This window comes from Cajanus cajan, chromosome 10 (genome assembly GCF_000230855.2).
Source record: "Cajanus cajan strain Asha chromosome 10, NIPB_CcT2T_4, whole genome shotgun sequence".
Classification (NCBI taxonomy): domain Eukaryota; kingdom Viridiplantae; phylum Streptophyta; class Magnoliopsida; order Fabales; family Fabaceae; genus Cajanus; species Cajanus cajan.
Window position 1 is genome coordinate 34531440 of NC_138526.1, and position 21831 is coordinate 34553270.

At 31.0% G+C, this 21831-nt stretch overlaps 1 protein-coding gene across 2 annotated transcripts; it reads right to left on the minus strand.

Moving 5' to 3' along the window:
• Positions 1 to 3306: 3306 nt before the first annotated feature.
• Positions 3307 to 10622, minus strand: NTMC2T6.2 (Calcium-dependent lipid-binding (CaLB domain) family protein). 2 transcript variants are annotated; one of them, XM_083065070.1, is made up of 12 exons: positions 10383 to 10622; positions 9671 to 9745; positions 8623 to 8766; positions 8325 to 8417; positions 8090 to 8221; positions 7030 to 7182; positions 6894 to 6935; positions 6698 to 6746; positions 6042 to 6134; positions 5777 to 5960; positions 4708 to 4831; positions 3307 to 4568 (listed from the first exon to the last, which is right to left on the minus strand). In XM_083065070.1, exons 3-12 carry the CDS (start codon positions 8698 to 8700, stop codon positions 3549 to 3551), a joined length of 1968 nt encoding a protein of 655 aa, XP_082921196.1. In that variant the 5' UTR covers positions 8701 to 8766; positions 9671 to 9745; positions 10383 to 10622; the 3' UTR covers positions 3307 to 3548. The 2 variants fall into 2 exon arrangements, with proteins under 2 accessions (XP_082921196.1, XP_020233597.2); XM_020378008.3 differs by having other exon boundaries at positions 9998 to 10621.
• Positions 10623 to 21831: the final 11209 nt, after the last annotated feature.

Below are 21831 nucleotides of genomic sequence, written 5' to 3' on the forward strand. Positions count from 1 at the left end.
AAAAATTATAGGTATAAAGATTAAAAAAAATTATCTTAAATTATTAAGACTAAAAATGATTGAAAAAGATAAGTACAAAGATAATCATTCTTTAAAATTATAGAGACTAAAAAGTAAAGTAAGTGAAATTATAAGAATTAAAAGAGTATTTAAACCTATAAATAAAAAACAAAAATTTTAAAAAAAAAAAAACTTGTACTTATTTTCTAAAATATTGTTTAAAATAAAGTTAACGAATAAGGTATCATAAATAAAATTAGGAGAATATTATTATGAAGAATTTGTAGTTATGTCTACGCTAATCATAAATAAAGTTAGAAAAGTGTGATATAAGTTAAGCAGATGTCATGTAAGTTAGTAATAAAGGGGTTATCTCAAACATTAAAGATGTGATTTTATATTAATTTTATAAAAAAATAAAGAGTACTTTTTAATAATAAAAAAATTGTTAAAAAGATTGTATCCAAAGATTGTATCCATAAACCAACAACAAAAGATGATCCGAAGAGCAGGAACAGGAAGGCTAGGTGGTGTGAGGTTGTTCTCCCAACTGTCCCCTCCCACAGACACCGACGGCACCATTCTGTCACGTCTCAAACACAAAGACTGGCTCACACCAAAAGAAGCCACCAAACTCCTAACCTCTCTCACACACCCATCCTCCACCCTCTCCTTCTTCCACCTCTACACCTCTCGCAAGGATTTTCACCCCACCGAGCCTCTCTGCACCGCCCTCGTAACCAAGCTGGCCCAGGCCCACCACCTCGGCCCAATCCTCTCCCTCCACCAAGCCCTCACCCAAACGCACCGTTTCTCCGACAATTTCTTCTACACCCTCGTCAAGTCCTACGCGCACCCCTTCCGCCGCGTCGACATGTCCCTCAGCACGCTCCTCCGAATGCCCTTCCCCCCCTCAGCGCGCACCTTCAACTTCGTCCTCAACCTCCTCGTCGCCGCGCGCCTCCACGACGCCGCGCGCGACCTCTTCCTCCGCGCGCCGGCGCTGGGGGTGGCGCCGGACGCCTGCACGCTCAACATCCTCGTCAAGGGGCTGTGCGCGCGCGGCGAGGTGGACGCGGCGTTTAGGGTTTTGGGGGAGTTTGGGAATTTGGGGTGTGCGGCGAACGCGTGGACCTACGCGGCGCTGATGAAGGGGTTGTGCGAGGAGGGGAGGGTGGCGGAGGCGGTGGGGATGTTGGAGAGGATGGAGGAGGGAGGGGTGGAGGCTGACGTGGCGGTGTTTAATGTGGTGGTTGGGGGGTTGAGGAGGGAGGGGAGGGTGGAGGAGGGGTGGGGGTTGTTGGAGGGGATGGTGGAGAGAGGGGTGTGTCCCAATGAGGGGACTTATAATGAGGTGGTGTGTGGGTTGGTGGAGGGGGGGAGGGTGGAGGAGGCTAGGGGGGTGGTGGAGAGGATGGGGAAGGAGGGGTTTGTGCCTAGCTTTGGGGCTTATAAGGGGTTGGTTAAGGGGTTTTGTGAGGGGGGGATGGTGGAGGGGGTTGAGTGGGTTTTGGGGGATATGGTGAGGAAGGGGTTTGTGCCTAGGATGGGGATGTGGAGGTTGGTTGTGAAGTGTGTTGTTGATAGGGAGAATAATGGATGGGTGGGTGGTGCTATTGATGGTGTTTTGGAGGATTAGTTAACAAGAGGAGGAAAGTTGCATGCAATTTTGTGAATGATGTTTGTGTTGTTTTATGATCAGAATTGGAGTTTTATCTCGATTATTTGCAGAATGGAGATTTGTTGTATTAAAGATTATCAAGGTGAAATTTTGAATTTGGAGAACAGGAGAAAGAATGATTGGTGAGGATGGGGTTTTTGCCCAGGATGGGGATGGGTATGGGGGGTATGTTGTGATGTATGTTGTTGAAAGGGGAGGGAGTTCTGGGTGGGTGGCTGGTTGTATTGATGGTATTTTGGAGGATTAACCACCCCCTCATGATGCAAGCTAACTCACCACCATCTGTTAGTCCTGAGAGATGGGAAACTTTCAGGGACAAATGTGATGGGCTTTGATTAGTCAGTCTGCTTGTTTTACTCATCATCTGCAAATTTTCTGAAGTGCGGTTATGGGATATTACAAGGTTTTAAAATGTGGCAGCAGTTATTCTTTCGACACAAATCTTCTTGTTGGTGAAAATTCTTGCTGATAAACGTAAGACTACAACTGCAGTTGTGTGGTTCCAAAAATTTTGAAAGTGCGGCTGAAATCGCAGTTGGGATTTTTTTGTTAAACCTTGGGTGTTACTTAGTTGAAAGCCATAGAAAAAGTTGGGCTGCTATTATGCATGGAACGAGTTGTGAATTCGTCAATTGAAAACCTGGTGCCACATTAAGTGTACTGTGATTCTGATGGGCTCGGTTCATGAGTGAGAAAATTGGAGAATATGTTTCGGTTGGGAATATGTTGCTATATTGATGTTGTTTTGGAGGATTAACAGCATACTTATCTATATGTAGTCCTGAAAGATTTTCAGGACTAATTTATATGGCGGGGTGCTTGTTCTAGGGACCAATGTGATAAATTTTTATGTTCCGAGACTGTTATGATTGATTGTATATCTTTCAAGGATTAATCTTTATACTTTAGTCATCATATGCAAATACTCATGACTGCGGTTTTTGGGATACTGCTCGTAACGAGTGTGTTTGGATAGGTGTCACATAGCCCTGGACGGCCATCACTCCCAAAGGAACTAAAAATTGCTTTTGCGTTACTTGTGAAATTGGATGTGAATTTTACAAGAACATGGCTGCGAAGACACAGCCAAATACTTACTTGGGACTTAGTTAGGAGGTCCAAAGAAAGTTGAAGTGCCACTCACTATATGCATGGAACAAATTGTGAATTCTTCAACTAGGCACATCAAGGGTACCATGATTCTGCCCTGGCTTAGTTCACGTGAGAACTTGGGTTCCCACTAACAGTTGCATTGGAACGCATGTGAGAATGTAGCATCTAGCAACTCAGTCCAATTTGTTCTTTTTATCTTTCAGAGGGGATTTTTATTACTGTAGTGTTCTGAAATGTATTATTATGGTGAATAAAACATAGACACTTGACCATTTAAAAATTGGTATCAGCTCTCTTGAGTGCACTATATACGAAGGCAAAATCAGATTGTAGATTTTTTATCCGTTTTCCATTTTTCCTTGCATATATAATGCATGTGAGAATACAGGCGTCTAACAATTCAATCCAATTTGTTCTTTTAGTATTTCAGTGGGTATTTTTATTACTAGTGTTCAGAAATGTATTATTAAGGTGAATTAAACACACTTGACCATATATACACGAAAGCAAAATCAGAATAACAATTTTTATCCTTTTTACTTGTATAGTTATTTACATGCTTACAAACTAGAGCACCTTGAACACAAACATGTTTATGCAACGATAATAACCAAAACTATAACTGCAATCAAAATCTGCCTAATACTGTAGAAACACTCACTCGCCTTGAAGACTATACAAACGGGTAATGAAATGCAAGACAAAATATGCTCGCTGAGACATTCTTCAATGAAACAAACTAATAAAATATCTTTTATCTTTCTCCCATTTCCTCTTTATCATGCTCCAGCACAGCAGGTTTCACAAATTCTTCACTAGACCTGTCAGGGGAGCGTGCCTTCTCTGGGTCGTCTTTTACATTTGTGATCTTCATTGGGGCTTCATTGTCCACATTAGTGTTATTAGATGGAACTATTTGAACCTCATTCACCATGAAATTAGGGGAACCATTGCTGCCTGGGGCCATAGCATTAACTGGAGTTCTTTCATCTATGGGAGACAGATTTGTTAGAGATTCATCATCAGAAGAGTCAAATTCCTTCTCTCTTTCTGGAACAGTTGGAGACTCAGCTTTAGATTTCCTTGATTTACAAGAAAGAACATGCTTCAAGCCACGAGCTGACTTTTCGGCATGTTTCAAAATATTCTTTGCCATATCCTTTACCTTGGCAGGGCTCTCAGGACCACTCCCTTCTGGTGATCCCCCTTCTGCCTGAGGCTTACCAGTTGGAAAACCAGAAATGTGGTCATCCACGACTAACTTCACACCAATCATCCCCTTTGCAGACACAGACCTAATGTTATCACGTGGAGATGGAAACTCCTCTCCAACAGAACCCGACAGTTCCTCCCTTCTCTTACCCCGGTTGAATACTGAACCAATCTTGTGCAGGCCCTTCCTAACTGTTCTCATTCGGTGCTTGTCAGGATTATTATCAGGACTGCTGCTGTCGTCATTGAAGGATTCAGATACAGTTGAATTACCACTTCCAACTGAATCATTAGGCTCCCCACGAATTTCGGTATCAAGGCGCCGATTCTTTCCTTTCCTAGGTTCCCACTTTTGGCAAACTTCACTTCCTGGATGATGAACCCAAATCCCAGTCTCCTTTTGCCCTTTGATGTCTATAGGCTCATAGTTATCTGCCAGCTTCTGTGATTTTTCAGATGTAACAGATGAGAAGGAATTTTTATCTGTAGTCTCATTTTCAAAGAAGTTGCTTTGTTCTTCAGTGTCCATTGTTTCCTGGTCACACGTAGTAATATCAACTCCCTGTAAAGATCAAATTCAAGACTGAAATCAAACACCAACCACATGCTATTTTTTCATTTTCATTTATATTCTGTTCATATCAGAATGCTTCACTTTATTCAATATTGGTAAGTACCAATATATTTGAGAGGGAAATTACCTTTCCATTAACTTCATGAATAGTTATTGCCAAACGCAGCCTCCCAATTTTCATGTTCTGAAGTGGCAGCCACATAATATGTCTCTGCCCATCCCTAAGATCATTGATGCTCACAGAACAGTCCCTGAAAGTAGTACAACATTCCATTATTCCGATGAATACAGCAGTGACAGAATAAGTGGCAGGAAATCATAGGAAATACATACAATGAATAAAGGATAGCAAGACAATCAATGATCAAAACAAGGCGGTAACAAGATATATAGAGACATATTGTCAAATTCATCGGAAATTGAAACATTCAAATTGAGAATTTTGACTCAGTAAATCAATCTATGAAAGATTGAAAAAATAGTCAGGGGCACAAACAGACTGAAATTCTGGGAATCTAAACTAATAATAAAAGGATACCACTTTTTGGTGTCAACAATTTATTTTCCAATTTTATTCTTTTATTAACTGCCTTAAAAAAAACTATATATGACTCAAAAAGAAAACTACTCATTAATTAACTGTTAAAAAAAACTGTTATTCTCGATGCATGGAGTGCCTTTCATCCTACTAGTAGTTATAGTCAAGAAGCCTAACTTAAGCCAAAATATAGGGAATACGGGAATGAGACAAATGTGGCATATGCATGAATCGTTGTTATTAAGCACAAATAATAAACAAGGCCCATATCCCAGTATGCAACCACGCATACTTGTTACATGCACGTACTCAATGTTAATAAGACATACATAATTGTTACAAGCATGTACTCGATAATAAAATTGATATTGAAGTCGATTCACATAACAAAAAATTAAAATTAAAATATATATATCTTGCTAACAAGTGGGCACTGGTTAAGCAGTATTTAATACAGCATCAAGTGCTTTCATTTACTTCAAAAAAAAAATCTAAATGATTATTGTGTTTTCAATATAAAGTGTTTTCCTTTTCATTAAATACTTTCTCCTGTCGTTCTTTTAACTGGTCTTGAAGGCAATTGTTACAATTAACCGTGAACATACAAACACACAAAAACATATTTTACAAGATACGAAGTTTATAAAATGGAACAAACCCAAGGATATCATCATAGAAATGGTCCTTATCACGAACTGCAAGAGACAGTATATTATTATACTCCCATGTTATGATGGGAATTTTAAATTCCTCGTGCCATTTTGGAGAAAGTGTTTTCCTTTGTGTCTTTGTCCTGAATCTGTATACACCCATTTGACCTTTAACATAAGGATCCGCTAATCCTGAAACACGCTATATTTTGTTACGCACAAATAAAAATTGTATGAAAAGATCGTAAAAAATTATCACGTGTAAGGGATAACCATTTAGATCTGATGGCTTCAAGTCACATGCTTCAATAACTTCAACTTTTGCATAAGCAACAGGCTCCTTCTCATCCACAGAGAACCAAGACCCTAACATTAAGATTCACAGACAGATGAGTAAACAATAATACGAAACAAAAACATAAAAAGCATAGCACATCCAATCTAATATGAACTCCAGAGTTACAACTAAAAGATTTATATAATATGATTCTAGAGACGGTTATGGAAATGTTCTTTATTCACTATATATGTGTGATGAGAAGATTAATCGCTAGAATTTTATGACAACCATAACTTTCTACAAAATTTCCACAACTGAAACCCTCTAATAATGAAACCATGAGTTATTCTGCGACCCAAATGTTACATAAAAAGTTGACACCCTCAAATTCATATGCATGAGGCTTGTTATAGCAAACTTTCTGAGCTCAAATAGGTAGTATAGATTTTAGATTGGCAACACAGACCAGTAAAACTGAAATATTTTATACTTAATTTGCACAATAATTGATTGCCAGAAATGGAAGCCTAAATGTGCATGTTATGTTGATGACCAGAATACCGAATGGTTTATTTAAAAAAAGAATCACCAAGGCTACCAAGTAATTTGATTATTGCAAAAGTCTTTGAAAAGTGTGACATATGTTTACCTGACTCTGGTGAAACAAATTTCTCAATATCAACAACCAGCATATTCGGCTGCAAAAATTCAAAACATGTAAATATAGAAAAATTAAAAAGCTACAACAGTTTTCTGGCATCAGAAACAACTAAAGGTGCGATCCAACACATTTGATATTTTTATTGCATTATTCCAATACCCCAAGAAGCCAAACATGAGATTACCTCAACAAGGGTCTGTTCAAAAGCAATAGACAGTAGCTTATCCTGATAATAGAAAGCATTATGGTAACACAAATTACTTACAGCATGAGCAAATAAAAATGAACGGAGATTTTGCCTAAATTCAAGCTTTACTTACTAGCCACCCAGCAATGCCTGGAAGTTCAGTCACATCAAGCCCATGAGTAAATATAGGTTTGACTGTCATTTGAAAATATGGGGGTTCAACAAAGCATACACGCAAACGGCCAAGAAAAGGCCATGCTGGGAGAAACTTTATCCCAACTAATACCTACAAAATAGACAAGTAAAATAATATTAATAATAATTTAAATTTTATTTCATTCCCTTTTCTCTCCCAACTTCCTGGGAAAACACTCAAAAAATCTGCAATTAGAATTAGTTATATGAAATTAGCTTTGAACTATACAAATCTAATAAGAAACTATTCACCAAGTCTTTCATCAATACTACTAACTAAGGAATGATAAAGGTGAAAGTAACTTCATAACTTGGAACCATACAGAAGAGAAAAATAACTTAATAAATGTAACCTTTGTGTTAAGACTTGAAGAAGGGTGTTTAATTAAATATAAAAAAAAACTTGGGGCATGTTTAGTTTGAACAAATATTTCTAGTTTTCAATTTTATGTGTTCCCAATTAATTACAAAAAAAAATCCAGTTTCACTTAGAAATATTTGAATAAAGACTTTCAATTTTCATTCTTTTGTATTCACAAATAAGTAAAAAAAAAAATGCTTTCACTTTGTTTCCTACTTACAAATATTTGAACAGGATAAATCTTCAAAAACAGCAACAAAGTGGAAACAAAAGAGAAAATTTAGTAGTTACATTTAAAAACAGAATTAAACAACAAACATTTTTGCAAACTAACATGTAACTTCCTCTCCCATCCTGTTAATTCTTCTTTTTAATTAGAATTACTAGATTATTTTAAGGTTAACTACTAACAAACAAAGTGCAACACCACCGCCATCCCCACACAATACACCCCTATCAACTCTTTCTTCCAAAGGATAGTTTGTAAGAATCAAACTACATGTGAGAGTATTGGGAATTTCAGTTAAAAAATGTTGGGCACATGCACATTCCTGAATCCAAGCTTGTATCCAAAAACTTGTAAAAAAATAATATTCAACAAACGAATCACGGTAAAATCAAAATCTCATCATCATACCTTCCCTTCAATATGCATTCCTGTAATGTGAAGTTTTGTCCACATTCCAAAGCCCAGTCTTTTTCTTAGTTTCACAGCAAGTATTGCACTCATATCATCAGCCGTGAGAAAATTCATTCCTAACTCCAGAACCTGCATAGATTACACCATAATATCTAAATCAGACCGAACAAAATGTCATTCACAGATGCAGAATGGGACATTCTCTTGATATGCTGCTTTAAATATCACATACCAAGTGATCATCATCACTCTGGCGAAGAACCCTCATTTCAGTAAACAAAGGTGGATTTCTTCCCAAGTATAGATTCTGAACAACAGCTTCTTTCTGCAAAATATAGTACAGAGATATCAAACTCTGATACACCAAAAGTCAAGATATCAATTTTATATTCACAAAAACTGCATCTTTCTTGATAAATGTTGAATAGAGAATATGAAATTCATATCACATAATTTTCAAGAAAATGGTCAAAATTCATATTATGATCAACCACAATCAAAGACAAATAACCGAACAGTACGAGTCATACAGCAGTCCAAGGTTTGTATTTCTCTAAGAACCACGGTATGATAGGGAGTAAAATATTCTGAGAGGCAATCTTTTCCATACATATGGGCCATATGTTTTCAACTGCATGGTTCAACCACCGGACTGTTTCAGAATCCGAAAGCACCTAGTACAAAAGAAAAAAGGACACTGCCAGTTATATCAGAAAATCATCATAGAACAATCCTTTGCAATTAGAATATGAGCATGTTTAGATACAAGTCTAGATGAGCTTTTAAGAGCTTCTATACTAAAAAATACTCTTTATTGAGCTCTCAAAAATTTGTTTAAATTGTATCCAAACAGAGTCTATGACATCTCAAATTTAAACTTTCAATGATAAAATAAAATATACCTAAATGAACTGATATTAATTTACAAATATATATATATATATATATATATATGGAGCATATCAAGTGAGAAGGAATTTATTATGAGAGATGAGAGGGTTAAAATATAACCCTTAGATTAATCAAGTGAGAGAAAATTTGGGGTTTAATCAAGTGAGAGGAAATTAATCTAAGGGTTATATTTTAACCCTCTCATCTCTCATAATAAATTCTCTCTCACTTGATATATTCTCACATATATATATATATATATATATATATATATATATATATATTAACTACTGGGGAATATTTTTTTCTTATTACTACAGTTTTAATCATTTCTTCATTTAATTAAGTCATAATTTTATTTTCATCATCAAAATGAAAGCATTTTTTTTCAAAGACATCAAAAAGAAAACTAATTAGCTTATCACTCAATAGAATCTTATTGATAAGTAATATTGTAATAATCCATTCATGGATGTGGATTCTAACTTCCTCTCTAAGGATCACTTTCAGTTTCAAGTTAAGGGAACAGTTAAACTTCAAAGAAGAATTTATTCAGACATTAGTTTGTTTTCTTCATTCACCACTGCTTAGTGTTTATACACTTAAAAAACTCATTAAGCTACTATTTTCCCCTAAAACTTCATGATGCACAAAATCAAATAACCTCACTAAAACCAGTAGAATTACCCTTCTTTGGTTGGCTTGCTTCCTCTCCTCAAACTGCAACTTCTTCCGCAGCCTCGTAACATAACGCTCATGAACCTTACCGGAAAAAAAAAAAAAAAAAAAATAGATCAAAGTCAGAAACATAATAATATTCCCCATCCTTTTCTCTTGCCTTTAAACAAACACTACAAAGCAGAAAAAATCCAAAACACGATTCCAGTACCAAGCCCCTTATTGTTTATTTTCTTTCCACATCATCAAGAATGCAAAAACAAATATAAAAGGCAAAGAAAGCAAATAAAGAATATCCAGAGAAAAGTTGCCAAAATCGCCGACCATGATCCTCACCAGGTAAAGATATATCAAAGCTACAAAATAAACAATCGGGTGGCACCAATTGAATGCAGAGAGGAGCCATATCCCAATAAGCACAATCGCCACATGATGCAAAATTGAAGCTTCCGTTATATCCATCGCCTTCAAAATCCCAAAAAACTTAAGAAAACTACAAAACCACCCCTTAACTGAAATCACCACTCCTTGCACCAAAGTTCCAAACTTTATACACACCCATTGATCCAAATCCAATTCTGAGCCTGATAACACGCGAAATGCGTGCCCATGAGGGAACCCCAAATCTTGTGCATTAAAAAACTCAATCCAGGGCCCCCCAACACCACTCTCCAAAGGGTATAAATAATTGAATATTCAAATCCAAAAGACGATACGGTACCTTGGTGACATCAACAAGGAAGAACAGGAATTTGCGTCAAAAATAGGAAGAAACTCATATTAAAAAAATGGTTGCAGAAAGTGAAGAGGTAAAGTTTGAACAAGGGTGTCCCAATAATGGGTCCAGGGGGATTGAATGGTTTGAATAGTGTGCTGATCTTGAAGGAGTGAAACGGTACCGTATTGGGGAAGTAACGCGGCCAATAGAAAGAAGAGTAGGAGTATGATTTAGTAGCTACAAAGAAACACAAGGTGGCAAGACAAGAACTTGCATGAACCATACCCATTATTTATTGTAATACGTGAGAATATTTCTAAATTTTTTTTTCCTCAAATATTACTGTCTATAACAGTCACTAATCTTCTTTTTAAGAAGAAAATACTTTAAAAAATGAGATAGTTGGTCCCAAGATTTAACACGACTGCATATAATTCTAAAATTTAATACAATTACATATATAAAATAAGATTTGAACTCTGATCTTATTTAAATTGGATCAACTTTTACTATTAAATCACATGCTTGAAGTTTCTAAATTTTTAAAATAACACTTTTTAATATATATGTATATGAGAGATATAATAATTTATTAAAAATAAAAATTAAAAGCAGTTACATATCAGTATCTCTTTTATAATATATATAGGTTTATTAGACATTATAAAATTAAAAATATATTAAAAATATTTTTTTTATAAAACTCATAAAAGTACTTTTGTAAGAAATGTAATTTAATTCATTTAACTAAGATTTTTTTTTTAAGTTATATGTGAAATTGATATTATCATTTATATAAATTATTATAGATTATATATATTTATATATTAAATATGAAGAAAAATATGTAAAATACTATATAAAAATGAAAAAGAATTACTGGTATTAATTAATTGAAGTACTAAATAAAGATATGTATAAATGTATGACAAAAAAAAAGTTGTTTACAAAGAGTGTATAAAGTTTGAAAGCAGGTTGAACCGTTGGATACCACGTGTTAATTCAGTGTATACGTGCTTCAATCTTCTAACCTTGAATACCAACGAGTCAGCATTGGAATTTTTTTTTTTTTTTTTCTGATAATTTGTCGGCACTTGGCTTTTGAGTTTTGATTGATAGTGAGTTTCCATGTTTAAAGTACCAACTAATTTTTAAAAAATATATATATATAACTAAGTCCAAATCTTTTACTACCATTAATTGTAACTTTTTTATCTTTTAAATTAATCACAATATATAAAATACGAAAAGTTATTTTGCCGACACTTTACTTTTTGTATTTTTTATATTTATCTTAATTGAAATTTTAATATTTTAAATAAAGTATCAATAATTATAAATAATATTATGCTATAATTCATTTTATGTAATTAATATAATATTAATTTATTATGCATTTTAATTTTATATAAAAACATTTAAGGTATATACTCACGGTTAAAATACTATTGACTAGTATGAGAGGTTGAAATAATATCTCATTATTAAATGTTTATACTTTATACATATAAATATTTTTTTTAAAAAAAGTGCTTTTATATAGTTTGATATTAAATGATATTTATAAAATGATTATATTTTTAGTTTAAGAAAATATAAAATAAAGAGGAGAAATATTTATAATTAAATATAGCCCAATAATTAAAATGATTTATTTAAAAGTAATAAGTTTAAATAATAAGAAAATGGTATATTACATTTTAAATAACATATCTAAAAATATCATGCCTCATTAATAACTTAATATAATTAGAGTGTATATTGGAGTAAAGAAAATGAGTGGATATTATCATATTAAAATTGAAAGATTTTATCCTCTCTTTTTCAATCAATAGAGGCAAAAGATATTGAGTTTTGAAGATAAGTATAAAATAACATCTTAGCCAAAAGATATTCATGAACAAGAGCACAATTAACACAACAAAAAAAAAAAAAAAAAAAAAAGTACACAGGGGAACCGTGTCTGAATCGTGGTATATTAATGGATGGGTAATTTCGTAATTGTACAGCAAGATAAACATCTTCTCTTGCCATGAATAATAATATTATAATTATAATTATAGTTATAAATTCAAATTTTTATAATATTAAAGTCAACATTGAAATTGACCGGTGGGTCCCCCAAATTAATGTTTAAATAAATAACAACGACATTAACATTTTTGCCTGATCATGATATTGACTTTTGACACGAATTATAAAGTGTCGACGATTTCGTTAATTTAATTTTTTACATGGGATAAAAAACCATTTTGGTTATTTGAAAAGAGAAATAAACTTGTACATTAAATTATAGATTAAACTTTATTATTAAGAGAGAGAGAGAGAAAGAGAGTAAAATTTGAAATGTAATAAAAAAAATTGGAGAGTGAAATGAATTTTGAATTGGCCTGAGTAGTATTTTATATTTTTAAAGAATTTTTTTGAATTTTATAATTTTAAGAATTAAAGTGCCGTACTAAAGATCTAAATGATGTTTACCTCTTTTTACATGTAAATATCTATTTTAAAAGTTATAGAACAAATTAAAGTTTAATTAGTATTTGAATTAAGAAAAAATAGGATTTGTACTTATATTATCATCTCATTACAAACTATATTAAACATGATTTTAAATAACTATCCTAAAATTTATATATTTAATTAGTTGATATTAAAATTTAAAAATTTTAGAACATTATATCTTAATGTGTATTTCTTATTATAATTTCAAATACCAAGTTTCAATTATGATTGTTAATATTAAACTCTATGGGAACGAGAGTATTCACCAAAATTAGTTATTGGGCACTACGATTTTTCATAATTGGCAATTAAAGTAGGTTACGCCTTTATGGTAGACTAGTAGGGGAAAAATACTTCATACCTATTAAATTTTTAAAAATTAAGATTTAAAAAAATGATGGAATAAATAATTGTGGATGGTTATTTATAGAGAATATGAAAAGTTTTATTTTTTTAATACTTAAGAGGTATAATGGCCCATTAAAAAGTGAATATCAAAAATAGTTACACACTTTAATATCCTTTTTATAATAGGTATAGATGAGGCAGTGGTGCTAGCCAATTTCGTAGTGGAGATTTTGAAGAGGAATAGTAGTGTTATGAGTAAAGTTTCTATTTTCCTCGTTTCTTCTTAAAGTTTTGAAAGAATAAATGTCATTGTCTTTAAAGGATGTATCATCTTCATTTTATTTATTTTTTTAAAAAAATTAGAAAATAAAATAAGTAAACACAAAAAGAAAATGAAGAGGATCCAAATTCATGTTAAACAATGTGTGTTTGGAGAGTGAAAATTTATAATAACGTGCTAGGTTAACAACCAAATTGGAATACTTATCCTTAACAACATAGTTTTTCAGATGTTGTCACTTAAATTATAAAGTTTAGTATTCTTGTCATGATATAATAATTCGACTATGAGTTTATCACAACATTAACTTACAACATTAAGTCCTATGTGGAATTAATCCATTAACTATTCTCTAAATATTATGTCATTCTAGTACTCAATTAGAGACTAAGTCTTTGACCTTATACTTTATTCAGTTAGTCATTTTATACATGCATCTCTTGACCTTGTCTACATACAAATCAATATTGATCACTTATAAACAATATAAATCGATCTAACCTCTATATTGTGGTCACTTATAGCTGGTGTCTCAACTTGACCCACATACTACATCATTGCTGATATAAGAGCTAATGCTATTGAAGATTAGGTGGTCATGCTCTTGTTTTGAGAGTAAAAAACTTAAAAGTCTCATAATACTTTTGGATGTTATGTAATAATAGATGATCAATATTGAGTTTGGATGAAAAGAGGACTTAAATAAAATATTTTTGTTCTTTCTTACATATTTTCTTTTACTTTGACTATTGTACTACATAGATGAGGATGACCGTGTTGTGGTGATGACTATTTATATTTATTTTAATATTATTATATTATTCATGAGGATAAAATTTAGATATATAGCTTGATAAGATATTTTTTTAATGTTGTTTTCAAATCACAATTAAAATGATATGCTGGAATTCCGATTATTTTTTTTTGGAACAAGCTCAAGCCTAATCTTTAATTATCTTTTTAATAAAATAGACTCGAATATTCCAGCTTCAATATTAATAATAAGTTACAATTAGCCTCATTTTTTTACCTTCAATAATAATAAACTTGATTCATCTTTTTATATAATCACTCAATATTTACAATAGAATCAATCCTTCCAAGCCATAAGCAAGCCGGCATGAGGTGCGAAGTAGTCTAATAAACTCATAGAACATGTATAGTTTGGTTTACAAGTTACCTTTTGCTTAGTGAGGCAATTTATACTTATATATTTTATCTAAAAATTTTAATAAAATAAAAAAAATTGAGATTAAATAATAAAATAGATAATTAATAATTTGAGATGATTAATATTACAAGTTACCATATTTTAATTTCTTTTAAAATTATTTTCTTTGCTGGACATGACGCCAGGTGAGCTTTATAATTAATAATTAATTCCTTAATAGATAAGGAGTTGTTGGCCACAGGATATACTCACATGAGGACGTGGCTTAGTGACCTAGTCGTTTTCCAAAAAGAACACGTAAATGCTTAGAACTATACTTTTATACACTAGTGCAAAACGATTGAAAGTTTTTTAAAAGTACAAGCTAGTTAGTGATTGGATCAAACGATATCAGTAATAATGGTAGGAGGAATAATACATTAGAAGCCAATTAATAACTTCAAAACTCAAATTCTCGTGTTGACTTCACATGGTTTGTTTAAACTCAAAGATGCAAACTATTTTTTATTTTTATTTTTTGATTCCATGTTTGTCCTTATGGTATTTCATATTTGCACAAATAGAACATTACATTATTATTATGTCTTAATTTACTTTGATACACCGAATGATGCTGGCCATGCACGTTGCCGTAACATTACCACGTTACACTTGTCGCGTTTTCTGACGTTTCCAGAAAGCACTTTTAGTTAAGAAAATAACGACACGCATGAGACGTATGGGTCTTTAGATGAATCTGGCCAACACGATTGCAGGGTTACACCACGTGTCATTAATAGATTATTCACATACAATATTGTATGGTATCATAAGCAATTCAATGACAAAATTACGAGATAACTTCACAATGTGATTCCTTGTCCGCGTTCCTATTTGAAGCACTTAGACTGTGATGCATTACTTTACATGACCCTATCTTTCGGTAGAAATCAATATTGAATCGAAAGTGACATTTGTAAGTTAAAGTTACACTACAATACAAGAAAATTGTCAGACACACTTTATAATGATACAATACGTGTTACCGTATAATAAATATAATATATATTGGTATATTGTTAAAAAGTGTAGGTATAGATTATGATGGCACACAAAATATGTTGTTAACTTTCATTCAAAATTAACACTAAAATTGTATGTAGCTATATGTCAAATAGGTATATACCTACATATATTATACCTATAATGACACTTTTTGTATGTCACTACATGAAACATTTTTTGTAATATTAATATATATCAAATATTCACAAATGTATATATATATATATATATATATATGAGTTAATCATTCATACACTGGTAGTGTAAAAATTTTTACACTGGCAACCAATCATATATTTTAAAGTTGCTTATTTTATTATTATTTCATTAAATAAACAATAGACATGTCACTATTAAAAGATATGATTAGTTGCCAGTATAAAAAAACTTTACACTGACAGTGTATATGTGATTAACTATATATATATATATATATATATATATTATAACGACTTGGTTGATCATGATATTAATTATAATCCAATTTCTACACAATAAAAGACTAAAATAACATACATCAAAATTAGAATTTATCACATAAAACCTAACCACCTCCACCGTGACTAACTGTCAACCACACAATTTATCATGTTAATCCTATCTTACTCTTGTATCAGGTATGATTATTTCACTTTTAACCACAAGGAAGGCATAAGATAAACTTGTGAAAAAAATTCAACATAAATAACTTATAAACAACACCATCATAGCAAAATATGACAACTTACAACAGGACAACAACATTAGCATGACAACTTAAACAACTTGTAGCACATTCAACATATCAATATATATATATATATATATATATATATATATATATATATATTATTGATGTATCGTCATGCATATCAACTATATAGATCTCCTACAATACATGGTAAGCAGTTTAAGTGGTTAGACCCTATCAAACCACAACATGTGACCTATCTCTACCACAATATTAGCTTGCATCATCACTAAGTTACTTATGAGATTATATATCCCTTGAGTACTAGGTTAAAGATTAAGTCCTCGACTTGATACCTTACTTAGTTGGTTATTTTATATATGTGTATCTCGAACTTTCTACACACGATATCACATAAAACCTAAAGGAGACAACTGAACACAACTTATCCATTCAGAGACCAACTTACCCACTAAAGAGTTTTCAACTAAACTCTCGAAGCACCACAATGTATATCTACACAATGGGATATTCAACTTTCAAAAATAACTTTACTCCCCTCTCGTGTTTATGTATCATAATTAAGACATGTATCTCACCCACATGCCTGTGGCTTATCAACTTAACAGCTTGAACAATTTAAACATCATACATTTATGCAATATGAGCAACTTTAATAAAATGATAACGACAATTAGCTTAGGCAACTTAAAACAACTTGTAACTTTACAACATATTTAACTTACAACACATCAGTACCCATACATCTTACTTATCACCAATCAGTTACAAAAACAACTTTAAATAATCAATTTCCATCGTGAAACTCATGCCCAATGTTGCTCATTGGACGTCCGGTGCAATTAAACCAGAGGGCACTTTGTCTCATCCACGCTCAACGCAACACCACACATGCCTGGTGTGATTGAGGCAAAGAGTCTCACTCTCTCACGCTTTGCATGGCAACACCTACGCCTAGCCCAATCAAGCAGAGAGCTTTATGCTTGACTCACGCCCACTATAAGAAAAATGCAAATTACCAATGAATAATTTTCGACGGATACAAATCTGTCGAAAAATTTATATTTTCGACGGATTTTACCGACGGATAAAAAATTTGTCATAAAATTATATTTTCGACATATAATTTTTGACGGATACAAATCTGTCGAAAAATTTATATTTCTGACAGATATATCCGTTAGTAGCTTTCGACGGATTTATGAATACAAATCCTTCAGAAAATTTATATTTCTGACGGATAATTTCTTACGGATATAAATCCGTTGAAAAATTTATATTTATATTTCTGACGGATTTATCCATCGATAATTTTTTACAGATATAAATCTATCAGAAAATTTATATTTCTGATGGAAAAAAATTTCGTAAAAAAAGTTATATTACTGATGGAATATTTTCAACAAATTTATATTTGTCGAAAATGTAAAAAAATTTGACAAAAATTGACAATCATATATATTAAAAAAAACATCAATAAAATTATATATATATATATATATATATATATAGCGAGCGAGAGAGGAGGAGGAGGAGGAGGAATCAAATGACTCACAAAGTAACTCTTAGTAAAGTTAATTATTCCGCTCAATAACTCATGGTGTATGTTGAATTTCATCGATCCAATTATTAAATTAAAAGTTATTAAATTTTACTAATAATTAATATAGGAAAAATTGATTAGCTTTGGAATAAATTATTTGCAATATAAAAAATTTAATTATTTTAAATTATTTTACTAGAATCTTATTGACAATTTACTATATGATCTTGATATTTTTGTATAACTAATATCTGGTTTTAAATTTGATATGAAAATATTATGATATAATTAGATAAGATTTTAAATTAGTATTTTATTAATGGTTGATAATTAGAAAATAAAACAAAGATAAATACATTTTTTGAATTTTATATCTTAGATTTAAGATGAATATAAATATATTAAGTTAATTAATAATTTATTTAACATGTTAAAATTTAATTTATAAAAATAATATTTTTAAAAAGAATGGTTATAATAACATCGGTGTAACTTTTACTAAGTATTACACCACTCAATAACTTTATATTAAATGTGAATTTTATAAATTCAACTGTTAGATTGAAAGTTTTTTACTCTTAGATCATATATACAAAATTTTATATTAATTCAAGATGATTTTATACTTCATTCTTATAAAACAAAATTGACGTAATATATATATTTCAAAATATACTAAAATATGAACACTTTGATTACCTTCAAGTTGTTGTTCAATTTTAACAAAATTTGATATAAACATATAAAGTGATATGAACTTTCAATCTAACGGTTGGATTTACAAAATTCACATTTAATATAAAGTTATTGAGCGGTGTAATACTTAGTAAAAGTTACACCAGTATTATTATAACCCTTCTCATTTTAAAATATATAAATTATTATTTAAACATTTAAATTTATAATAAATAATTTAAATTGTATAATAATATTAATTTTAAATAGAAATAAGTAGATTGTTAATTATAAAAGTAAGTATATATATAAATAAAGATTAATTAAATATAATATAATTATTATTATTGACAATATAATTATTATTATTGATAATATAATTATTATATATATTATTATATTTTTATAACAGTCCGGATACACTGAAATGAGAGGGATCCAAAGATAGTATAAGTATGAAATTGTATAGTTGAGTATGAAATTTGTACTATCTATACTGACAACATGTATCTGCCTTTTGGTAGCTTATTTCACTATAACTCCACAGTTACGCGTGCTTGACTTGGAATAATATAGGAATGAGTGACCTTCTGGGAAGTTTCCCAGAAATTGTGCAATAAGGGCAAAACACATTGAAAAGTGAAGTGTCTTGAAATAAAATTCTTGAGAGGCTAAATATGAGGGTTGTTACATTAATAAATTTATTAAAATTAAACAAAAAATTTTGCAACGGATTTATCTGTCGGAATCATATAAAGATTTTCAAATAATTTCTGACAAATGTATCCATCGATAATTTCTGACGGATGATTACCTACGGATTAAATTTTTTTCGACGAATTTTTTTTTCTTCTGACGCCCAATTTTCCAACGGATTTGCATCCGTCGAAAATAGAGAATTTCCGACGAATTTTCCTTCTTTCCAACGGATTATGTCCATCGGAAATTTGCGTTTTTCTTATAGTGGCCTAATGTTATAGACAACGTGAACGCCAAATATAGACGAATCTCTCTCCCCTCGTTCGACACCATTCAACCCACGCTCGACACGATTCTAGCCCGAGATGAATCTCTCCTCACATCCAATGCCTCCAATCCTACGCTCGACGTGAATAAGACAAAGACCTCTCTTTGGAGTCACATCTAGTGCCTTGAAGGCATGCCTAGCACGATATCAATTTTCGCACTTATAAAAAAATAATTTAGGCCAATCTACCTAAAATTTAGCAACCCCAACAACATGCATAATGCAATAAGCAACATATATACAACATGTACAACACAATTTCATCATCACAAGCAACATGCAAATGAAATCAATCAAGAATCAACTCAATTTCTCATACTCCACTCCAAGCTACAACAACTTCAAAATTTCCTCATTTTCATCACACAAGAATTTGAAATCATAGCTTCTATTAGAATCAATCCACAAGAGTAGAAGGGAAAAAAGATAACTCTGTACACCGTCTACTTGAAGTTCCAAAATTGGAAGCTCGAATTCTTCACTACCACTAACTTGAATCAATTGAGAAAGGGAGAAAAGAAAAGGTTCTTAGTGAGAATGAGGAAGAAAGAAGAAGAAGAAAGAGAGAATCTCTGTCTAGCTTCTCTCTACAAATTTTGAAAACTTGCATTATGAGGTTTATAACTGAAAAACTCTCTTTTATACTTTTCTAAGTTGATTCCTCTTATTTCTAGTACTGCCCTTCAAAGACCAGCTTACTCTGAGGATCTCCCGATTCCAAAACTCTCAATAGCATCTATCAATTCAACAACAAAAGTTAGAAATCCACAATATTAAATATATAATTTTACAAGTTTAATTAATACACATTTCAATAGAGATTGTTATCTATAATGATTTTTTTTCTTCATAATTTTATAATAAAAACTTTTAAATTATTGTTAGAGTAGTTTTAAATTATTTGTCAATATATTTTTTTATTGATAGTACATAAAAATTAAATTCTTCTTTTAATTTTTACTCCCCATTCGTAATATAAAGCAAATCTAGGGGATAAATCCCCAAAATCGTCAATATTTACTTCTAGCGTGAATATAATTAATAATAGCTTAATTTAAGACTTGGAATACTTAACAATCCTAAACCTACTACTGTGTCAAAAACTTTTAATTTATTTTACAGAAAAAAAAAGAGTTTTAAGTTTATCATAAAAAAAATGATGAAAGAAAAATTCCACAAAGCAAAATAAAAATAAAAATTAACACATGAAAGCAAAAGAAAATGGTAATACTTAATAAATGGGAATTTTCATAAAATTAGAAAGCACCATTAATCTTTAAATGTAACTAAAATATAGAAAATTAAAATTAAAATATAATTTGGAAGATTATTTTTATTAACAAAAATATTTTTAGTAATAATTCATAAATATTCTATATGTATTATTGACTGTAAAATCAAACAATACTTTAAAGTGACGTGAAAATTCATCAAATACAATTTATTTATAATTAAATTAGTAATAATTAAATACTATATAATGTCTCGTATTAACATTCATTATCTTACAAGACTAATGTTACACAAATACTATCTGAATATCCACCGAAGTCCATAAGACAAATTCTTTGTACGGAGTTTTCTTGCTAATGCTTAGATGTCATAATATCTAGAAACAGACAAACATGAATTGCATGCATATTAAGTTACTATCTTCATTTGTTTGATTGAGCAAGTTTGTGTGAATATGTAATGCCCCCTAGTGACATGTTGTGATCACAAATGGTTGTATTTTCACCCTAATATGATTGTAAACTCTTAAAAATCATTTTTATAAGTTTTTTAAAATAGTATTGTAAATGTTGTGATTACAAGTTGTTATAAATCCTATATCCTAAATCCTAAATTCTTACAAATTTACATATATGATATTTTGTGATTGAATAATGTTGTAAAAAAAAAAAAACTTCTTTTAATGCATATTATTTATTCATAGGGTAGAAGTTTAACATGTGGACACTTCCTAATTATTTTTTTTACAATATTAGCTAATCAAATAATCTTTTATATAATTTTTTAATAAGTTTAAATAAATTTTAGCTCTCAAATTTAAATTATTATTTTTATTTCCTGTAATTTTTATAAATCTTGTTTTAATTTTTTATATTGTCAATAACATATATGAAATGGATATATTAAAACATTTATGTATTATCAGCTAAGTTTAA

Bases quoted from the DNA above. Each gene is read 5' to 3' on its own strand.
- NTMC2T6.2 (XM_020378008.3), bottom strand. From the start codon at position 10,123: ATGGATATAACGGAAGCTTCAATTTTGCATCATGTGGCGATTGTGCTT. The intron at 9,746-9,997 runs GTGAGGATCATG...TTTTCCGGTAAG, and splicing joins CTTTGATATATCTTTACCTG to GTTCATGAGCGTTATGTTAC. The intron at 4,832-5,776 runs GTTTGTTCCATT...TACTACTTTCAG, and splicing joins TTCTATGATGATATCCTTGG to GGACTGTTCTGTGAGCATCA.